At 38.2% G+C, this 9,459-nt stretch overlaps 3 protein-coding genes across 3 annotated transcripts; all 3 read left to right on the forward strand.

The window, feature by feature from the left end:
- Nucleotides 1–1,669: 1,669 nt before the first annotated feature.
- LOC141652866 (reticulon-like protein B9) lies at nt 1,670–3,490 on the forward strand. Its single transcript, XM_074460475.1, has 5 exons — nt 1,670–1,805; nt 2,084–2,264; nt 2,355–2,496; nt 2,981–3,050; nt 3,130–3,490. The coding sequence occupies exons 1-5, from the start codon at nt 1,724–1,726 to the stop codon at nt 3,297–3,299; spliced, it is 645 nt and encodes a 214-aa protein (XP_074316576.1). The 5' UTR covers nt 1,670–1,723; the 3' UTR covers nt 3,300–3,490.
- A 1,167-nt stretch (nt 3,491–4,657) lies between these two features.
- LOC141652867 (putative gamma-glutamylcyclotransferase At3g02910) lies at nt 4,658–5,183 on the forward strand. The gene has a single exon (XM_074460476.1). The coding sequence runs from the start codon at nt 4,658–4,660 to the stop codon at nt 5,174–5,176; it is 519 nt and encodes a 172-aa protein (XP_074316577.1). The 3' UTR covers nt 5,177–5,183.
- Nucleotides 5,184–6,338: 1,155 nt separating this feature from the next.
- On the forward strand, nt 6,339–9,259 carry LOC141652868 (uncharacterized). The gene is made up of 4 exons (XM_074460477.1): nt 6,339–6,988; nt 7,386–7,978; nt 8,221–8,742; nt 8,833–9,259. Exons 1-4 carry the CDS (start codon nt 6,547–6,549, stop codon nt 8,959–8,961), a joined length of 1,686 nt encoding a protein of 561 aa, XP_074316578.1. The 5' UTR covers nt 6,339–6,546; the 3' UTR covers nt 8,962–9,259.
- The last annotated feature ends 200 nt before the right edge of the window (nt 9,260–9,459 follow it).

Raw genomic sequence — 9,459 nt, forward strand, 5'->3', positions numbered from 1 at the left:
AGTATGAGGCGGCCATAAACTTTTGCTCTTTGGTCTTGTCGTCCTACCCTAAAAATGCTAAAGCTCTATTTCGTAGAGCTGTAGCTTGTATGAAGACTAATATGCTCATGGAAGCGCAAACCGATCTTGAAAACGTCAATGCTTGAACCTAAGAATAAAGATATCCTTAGAGAACTGAATGTTGTTAAGAGTCTACGGGCTATTAATCATAACGGTAAAAGAAGTTTTGATGACCAGTTGTTATGTGAGGTGACTAGGGAGAGTAAAAGACCTATCCCTGATGATAATACTGGGGACATCTTGGTAAACGATAACGGGGATCTTCTTGTGACTCTTGCGTTACTCCACTTTTCGACTCCTTTGTCATGGATACATGCATTTCGGATGATGGCACTCCTTTATATCTCGAAGAAATTTCTTCTCCTAATTTTGATTTGGCACACAATCAAAAAGACTCTCAAATGGGTGATAATGAGCATTTTCCTAAAAACTCGATTCTCGAGTTCTCAAGAAAAGGTGGAGGAAATTCAAGGCTAAAGATCTCCGGACAAGCTTATCAAAAAATGCTCCAAGGTAGTAAGGTGAGCTTTTATAATAAAAGAGACTTGTCTACTATGACAATTCGGATACTTAACATCAAGGTCACCAAGGAGGGAGGAATTACAAGAGATCATTATAAGAGAAAGAAGAGAAGAAGACGTTCTAAAAAGCAAAAAATGAAGACGGTGATGGTAAATGATGACACGGTTTCCTGTTCGGGGGCCATCGATGGGGTTCATGGTATTATTTCGAGGGAGTCCTCAATTGGTGGCGTTAGCTCGAGTTCTTTCTCTTTTTGTGACAACTTGTCTCTTGCTGGTACTCAAATTCTCCAAGGAGACCCTACGGTTGTCGCCCCTAATTTCTGCTTACCTGTTTCTTGGACGAATGACACGACCAACACTACCGGTTGCTTCCAAGCCCATAATGATTCAACTGATCATCATCAGCCTTTCCTTTTTTCAGCTGGTCCTAAGAAGTACAAGAGTCCTCCTTTTGGTAAAATGTCACGTGCCCCGCCTTCACGTAGGCTTTGCAGGTACCCCTCACGTAGATTTTGCAGGTATCCTCCTAATCGACAAGTGAGTGAGACAAAGAGAATTAATAATTCCAAGAAGAATCAAAGCCAAGGGGAAGAATCTCCAAGACACAATGTATCTACTTGTTCTACAAGTAGGTCTTTCTCCCGTAAATCTCTACGTCCTAGAGGCGTAAGTGTGTCTTGTTGCAGGTACTCCTCCGAAGCCCAATTGATAAAGAAGAGAAAAGAAACTTTCACTCATTTGGCAGACTCATATCGCCCCTTCAAGAAGCAGTTTCTAGTTGATAACCCCACTCTTAGTTTATTTTCCTTTGCTAATAATGTATTAATAAAGTCCGACTCGGAGAGTCGGCTAAGCACTGTGTAAACCTTTCTTTACGGCTGTCAAAAAAAAAAAAAAAAAAAAAAAAAAAATTAGAAAGTTGAAGCAAAGGTGAAAAAGGGAAACCTACAACATAAGCATGTAATTTAGCCAACTTTAATCATGTTAATATTCTAGTATGATTCTCAAGGCATTCTTTACTTGATCTAATTGGTATCCCATCTTACTTAGACACAAAGTATAGAACCCTACTTTCTTCATATAGGTCATTACTCATTACCGAGTTCAGAAAACAGTCTCTGTATCCGGGAATTTTACAAATGTCGACTTCTGTAGAGAACACTTCAGCAAGGCTCCTTGGTCGTCAAAGGCCCATACATGATATCCTTGGTGGCGGATTAGGTTTGTCAATTAATTACTTTTTTTGCTTCGTTTTATATAAACAATAAGGTTGAGACGAAGTCTTTTGGCAGTCAAAAGTTTTACACAGATGGTCTAGGCCTAATCGACTGTTTAATATCCAAAGCCCGTCTCCCACTAATTTAGTGGGAGACATAATAGGGGAAAAAAAAAAGAAATTCAGTGGGTCCCTAACCCCATCATGTGAGAGGTCTCCCAATAAAGCTATTGAGAGACCGTCTATCTGGAGTTTTTGTGAATTTATATTTGGATGATTGCAGTGGCAAATATACTACTATGGAGAAACCCGAAAGTATCAGGAGTTATACTACTAGGAATCACATTCATCTGGCTCTTGTTCGAGGTTATTGAATATAATTTCATAACCTTTGTGTGTCATATTGGCATAACTGCCATGCTCGCCTCGTTCATCTATCGAACTCTTGCAGAACTCTTCAAATGGTACGCTTTCACAATCATAGCGAAATAATTTGAATGTCACCTTATAATAGTTTAAAATGTCCTTGTGATAAAATCGTAATTATCATACAGGAAGCTTCCTGAAATACCAGCAATTGTAATGGATGAATCAACATTTCAGCATGTCGTCGTTGTATTACATGGAAAATGTAATCAGTTCTTGTCAAAGTTGCTTGAAATCTCGAGCGGGAAGGATATCAGGACATTCCTTTTGGTAAGATTTTAATATCGTTATCTTCAAGCCAAACATTTTGGCTCCGTTTGGCAAGATATTTCAGTTATCTGATTTGGTCAAAGTAGCTTATTTGACCAAAATTTCAGATACCTTAATTTTTTGTAAGCGTATGACAAGTAGCTTGTTTAACCAAATAAGCTGCCTGAAATGAAATGCTACCTAGAGTAGCATTTGAGATTTCAGGTACCTCATTTGATTCGTTTTTCCGTTTTTACCCCTTAAATCTATACTATTAAATAATTATCATATCCTTTTACGTCATTTCATCAAAATCAGTTACCTTTTCAGTTAGTTTTCCAAACATTCTTTTATATAATCAGCTACCTTATCCGTTCCTAGTTTTCAGCTACCTTTCGAGTTAGTTTTACCAAACAGAGCCTTAGTGTATCGTTATAATTCATTACTTATTTCGTTTTGGAGCGAGGATTATTCGACTCATTCAAGTCGTTTGTTTATTTTTCAGGCGATAGGTACTTTGTTGATGTTGTCGCTTGTTGGGAACTATCTCAGCACCCTGAATCTTCTCTTTATAGGTAATTGACATCTGTTTAACCTGTTTTGAGGATACTGTCATCTAAAGAGAGACTTACTGTTTTTATTTTCATAATGAAGGTTATATATGCGCGCAATTATTGCCATTTGTGTACGAGAAATATGAAGACGACGTTGATCATTTTGGTGGACAACTACATAGAGAAATGAAGCAATGGTACAAAAGGATTGATGAGACGGTCCTTGCTAAAATTCCGAGAGTGCCAAGCAAAGATCGAAAGATAAGATGAACCATCTAGCCTAATTTCGGAGTGATATATATAATCACAACATAAGGATCGCATTTGTGTAATGCTTTCAAAGATGTCACATAAATTGTTTTAACCTCTTAGCTTTGGTCCATTATTATTATCACAAGTTGAAACTTGAGCTATCAATGTCATTATATACATGGTTTCATCTCGGAATTTTACAATTATAAGTCCATCTTTGTTTTGTTGATAATTGTTGCATTAGTGCGTCTTGCTTTAGACGGACATTTTTGGTCTAAAATAATAAGACGGGATTTTGTAACTATTTTACAGTTAAATGTGACCACTATTGAAAAACCAGTCATCATAAGCTGTAACACTGCATATACCATTGTGGTTACATTTAACTATAAACTGGTCACATATCCGTCTGAAAAATAAGACAAAAAATGTCCGTCTGAAACAAGAATTTATGTTGTTGCATTCGGACCCCTAGCTCAGAGGTATTGTATGTCAAAAGTATTTTTCAATGATTAAACTTTGAGTGGTCATATCTCTTACCTACGGGCTTCGAACGCAACACATTTTTTAAAATTGTAATTCTCGAAAAGACGAGCCGTTTTAAAAAAAAATAAAAAAAATCAGCATCTTCTAAATTCGGAAATACGAGTTACGGACGTGGCAAACCTCAAGGGTACCACGTGAATTTTCCGAAAGTAGAATGCAGTCATGCACACGTAAAAGCAACAGAGTTGTCTTATATGCACAAGCAGGGGCGTTTCTGGCGGGTACAGGGGATTCATCTGCACCCCTTTTCCGAACAATAATTACAATATTGTTTAATAAAAGAGCACATTAATTATGTGGTTATTTAGACTATTTCTTAGCTAGAGGTTATGAGTTCTATGTATTGAACAATTTTTATTTAATGTTATATCACCATACATTTTGTCCAATTAAACAATTTTTTTTTTCATATAACTCGATATTTTCATTGTTAAAAAATTTTATGCACCCACGTCCATCTAATCCTAGAACCGTCTCTGTGCATAAATGAGGTAATATTTAACCCGTTTTAATCTTAAGATGGATACAATGATTCCGAAAATCATATGGTACTCACGCATGCCCAAACTCATCAGCCAAAAGGCCCACAAAGGATTGCAGCAACACATTTATGAGATCTTCATTGGCAACAGAATCTAATATAATCATTACTAATCTGCAAACAAAACCAGACGGAACCTCCCCGTCCCCCAAAAACTCATTTTTCCATTTTCTAATCAGAGTAATCCGTCATCATCTCCTACCTACCATACTAACAATCCAATAAATTACTCAACACATAAACTTGCTGATATCAAATTACTGTCAAAAATAATAGAGTAAATCAAATAATGGAGTGGACAAAGATATTCACATACGGCACCTTAAAAAAGGGTTTCTCAAATCACAAACTAATGATCGAGCTGATAAACGCAGGCGAAGCGCGATATCTAGGGACATATCAAACGGAAGACCGTTTCCCGCTAGTATGTGGTCCCTACAGGGTGCCCTTCCTCTTGAATTTTCCAGGACGAGGAAGGGCAGTGGTCGGGGAGATCTACGAGATCTCCCCGACCAGTTTGACGCGGATTGATGAGCTCGAGGGTGTGTCTCGTGGACATTACCAACGACTCCCAATCCGCGTCACTCTTGTTAATTCATTGGATTTGGATGTTGATGTTGATGTTATCGATGCTGAGGCTTATTTCGCTCATAGCAGCTACGCTGACGAACTTTGGAAGAAAGCTGGGGAGGTTGGATATGTTGTTTATTCGGAGAATGAAGCGAAAGGTTATGTTAGTCGGAATGATCGGCCGCCGCATCTTACGTTCTTGGATCATATTTCTATCTTCCTTTCATCTTCTTCTTGACCTGTACCGCTGTACGCCTTGTTCCTTTTAATGTATTTCTTTTTAGGAAAAAAAATTAATTAAAACTTGTGATTGCTAAGTTAAGATTCCATTGTGCCGATATTTTGTTTATCTTTTTTATTATTTGTAAGCGATATTTTGATCAAAGTAAACAAATGACTGGGGCTTTGAGAGTACTTTCTTTTGTTGCAGTCTTTAACCAGTTGTATGGTGTAGAATCTGAGCATTATTATATTAAAAATTCCGAGTTTTGTTTTAAAGAATCTGAGCTATACTATAAAGTTTCTGAACTCACCCACATTAATACGGAGTAAACTTTAAGAAAGCTTAGAAAAATTACACATACGCTCAGTTAGATACAAGTTGTCGATGTAGATAACCATTTGTTCCGTTTCTTCGCTACTCGTATACTCCGTATTATTTGTTGTTTTTATTATGTTTGTACCATCGTTGAAATCCAAATAAATGAATGAAATGCAAGGAACATAACTAGTTATTTATCTCATCTGGCAAACGGTGGCATATACAATGATAAGACTCAACAAAAATATTCGACACAAATGCGTGTCTAAGTTTATGAAAAATATGCATGTTCTAGCTTAAAATGAGGTGACGAAGTGTCAACTTTATCCAAGTGTTAAAGATCGAGACACGGGGTATATTGGGAAATCAGAAGAGTCGGAGTAACGGAGCTAGCAAGTTGCAAGAGTTGTAACTAACTAAATTTCGGCATTAAATGAACAGTCTTTAAAACATTTTCCTGATTTTACCGAATATAGTACCATACGTACATGATACGAGTACATTCATAGTAGTGGAAAGTTGTTACAGGGTCTTGCTGTTGGGCAGACATCTTGCTTTAATGCTCTTTCTCAATTAAGTATCACCCACTCTCATCTTGTTTCTATTCGTTTGGCCCCTCTCAAATTAAGTGTATTCATTACATTTTAAGTTTTCAACATTACTTGTTGCTTTTTCTATTTTATTCTGTTTCCGCAATGAGTAACGTTTATCGAGACAATGACACGTCTATAGTAATACTTTTAAGATTCTATTATGAGAAATTGAAAGATATGCTCATTATTCCGGACTTTAGTGAAGTAATCTTGAAAATGTTGCCTTATATGGATTCTTGACGTGTGTTCTGCACTTCTGCCCTTAGGCACACGTTAGAAAATCCGTTTTGTAATTTCAAACATGGCTCTACTACTTGACCACTTTACCCAAGTCATGCTTTCCAAGTACATTGCTTTCATCGTACAGCCGGGACGTCGACAAAGGCGACAGAAACAAAATCAAGGGCGGGAAACAAACCACAAACTGTCAAGTAGAAGAAAAAGCCAAGATAGCAGGAAACAGATGGCCATTAAATGGCGGGACCTGTACTTCTGTTTGAAGCAAGTGGTTACAATTTCCCAGTTGTCACGCATCACTTTATTCACTTACTCAGTACTCTTTACTGCTTTCACTTAAATACAAACCAAAGTTTACATTTTCCAAAAGAAAAAGCAACATCATACTGTTGGTACATTTCTTCTGTTTTGTTACTGGTTATGGAGGATGGAGTTGGACTGGGTGTACTAGCATTGGTATTGCTGGTTTTGAATGTCGCATTGTCTGACTCGATTGCGAATGGGGAATCAGTGTCTGCTGTCGGAGACCCGGGCATGAGGAGGGATTCATTAAGGGTTGCATTTGAGTCATGGAATTTCTGCAATGAGGTTGGACAGGAAACTCCCGGTATGGGTAGTCCTCGCGCTGCTGATTGCTTTGATCTCCAGATATCTAATTCTCTCTCCGCTAACTCGAAAAGTATGTCCTTGCATTGTTTAGCTCATTTTTCTTCCTTTAGCATTTCTCATTTACTTCCTCCAATTCTTTTGTATTTAGCGTTTGTTTTTGGCACAAATATTAAGCTACGTGAGTAGAGTGGTAGGTCTCGCTACTAAAGTAATGTCATTTTACTGACGAAAATATGCTCAAAATAGAATTGGGGTAATTGAAGAATAGACCAAAAGTGGAAAAATTGGCAGTTCCGAAGAATTAGGGAGAGTATTTCCAACTCGGAGTATTCTTATCGTAATCTTTTTCTGTCTTAGTGGAGTGAGAAATGAGAGTGGTATACTCAGAAGAAAGGGGAAAATGCACGGGATTTAGCAATTATGTTAAAAAAATATGGGGTGATTACCATTGCACACTGTGTAACCAGGTACAAAAACAGGCATCTCCATTCAGCACAAAGTGACAGAGGATAAAAACAGGTTAGGGGTTGGAACGCCGTTTCCAGGCTTGAAAGGCGAAGCACTGATGAATCCAGACCTATATGCAGTTGAAAAGGAGCATTATCTGAGCTCTTTGTGCCAAGTTGATGATACCCCTAACCCTTGGAGCTTCTGGATGGTTATGCTTAAAAACGGAAACTTTGATACCACTGCAGCTCTCTGTCCACAGAATGGTAAAAAGGTCGGACCGTTTCATGAGCCTAGGTTTCCTTGCTTTGGCACTGGTTGTATGAATCATCCTTCTTTTTACCATCAACCCACCTCCTTATGTGATAATGGCACCTTAAGGGGTAGTTTCCGTGGGACATATGAATTTGATTCCGATATCAGTCATGGAATTGATAGCATTTCATACTATGAAGTAATTTGGGAGAAGCAAGTTGGACATGGAAGTTGGCGGTTTAAACATAAGCTTAAGACGTCCAGAAAGTATCCTTGGCTGATGTTGTATCTCAGAGCTGATGCTACTCGTGGCTTCTCTGGAGGATACCACTATGACACTCGCGGAATGCTCAAAATTGTGAGTCCTTTCAACCCTGTATTATTAAACAAACATCAGTTTTTTGTACACGTGCAGTAGATAGTGTTCAAATAACTGAGAGTACGACCCTGTTCTTTTGGACTTAAAGTCACTTAATTTAAGTTCACTTCAGATCCTATAAGTTCGGTTCAGTTCAGATCTTATAAGTTTAGTTCAGTTCAGTTCAGATCAGTTTCAGTCCAAAAGAATAGGGCCTTAATAAACTGTACTCGATTATGCAGCTTCCTGAATCACCAAATTTCAAAGTGAAGATGCACCTGGACATTAAACAAGGCGGCGGGCCAAAGAGCCAATTCTACTTGATTGATATTGGAAGTTGTTGGAAAAACAACGGCCGTCCATGTGATGGAGATGTGCTCACTGATGTTACCCGATACAGTGAGATGATCATCAACCCGGAAACACCAGCCTGGTGCAGTCCTAATCCTAGTGGTATAAAGAACTGCCCACCATACCACATTACACCCAATAACACCAAGATTTACCGGAATGACACACTCCATTTTCCATACGGTGCATACCATTATTACTGTGCTCCTGGAAATGCCCGGTATTTGGAAGAACGGGTGGATACATGTGACCCTTACAGCAATCCCCAAGCGCAAGAGATAGTCCAGTTGTTGCCTCATCCAATTTGGGCGGAGTATGGATATCCTACTCAACCCGGACAAGGATGGATCGGGGATCCTAGAACATGGCATTTGGATGTTGGCAGGTTATCTAGCAGGCTCTACTTCTATCAGGTAACCATCAAGTCTAGCTCTTTAAGTCTTAACTAGACGTATTTTTCGTCTGGTTTTATCACTCTCAGACAAATTATGCATCTGTTTCAGGATCCCGGCACACCTCCTGCTAGAAGAATATGGACTTCAGTCGACATGGGAACTGAAATTTTTGTCAGCGCCAAAGACGAAGTTGCAGAATGGACTGTTAGTAACTGGGATGTTATTATCACATCATAATTATTTAGTTTTTTATCTTCATAGCTTTCGAGGTCGTCTTAGTTCAATATTTATGATCCTGAGATCAAATGTTCTCAGATATTAGATGCAGGTCACAAGCCAAAAGTGGCAGGATAGCTTTTCATAACATTTGTTTGGAAAATTAGGAAGCTGTGATGGTGATAAAGGTTTATGTAATGTACCTAAGCTTACAAGTGCTTTTGTTTATGTGATAATAATGTGGTCACATTACAGGAGACAAAGGTCATATTCGTTTTGACTGAAATTGATAATATAATCTTCATCTTATATTGCTCATGATCACTTGTATATTCTCTTTGGTTGTATTTTCCTAAACTTTTGTACATGATTGACAATACAATTAGATCTGGGATGTTTAAGAGATGTAATTCAGGGGTAAGTTCGGTTAGCCTTAGCTGAGGTGAGAGAGCTTAAAGATAAGGCAAACAGTTTTTTTAGGCAAAATGATTTTGATATAGCTGCAGCGTGCTACGATGA

This window comes from Silene latifolia, chromosome 4 (genome assembly GCF_048544455.1).
Source record: "Silene latifolia isolate original U9 population chromosome 4, ASM4854445v1, whole genome shotgun sequence".
NCBI lineage: Eukaryota > Viridiplantae > Streptophyta > Magnoliopsida > Caryophyllales > Caryophyllaceae > Silene > Silene latifolia.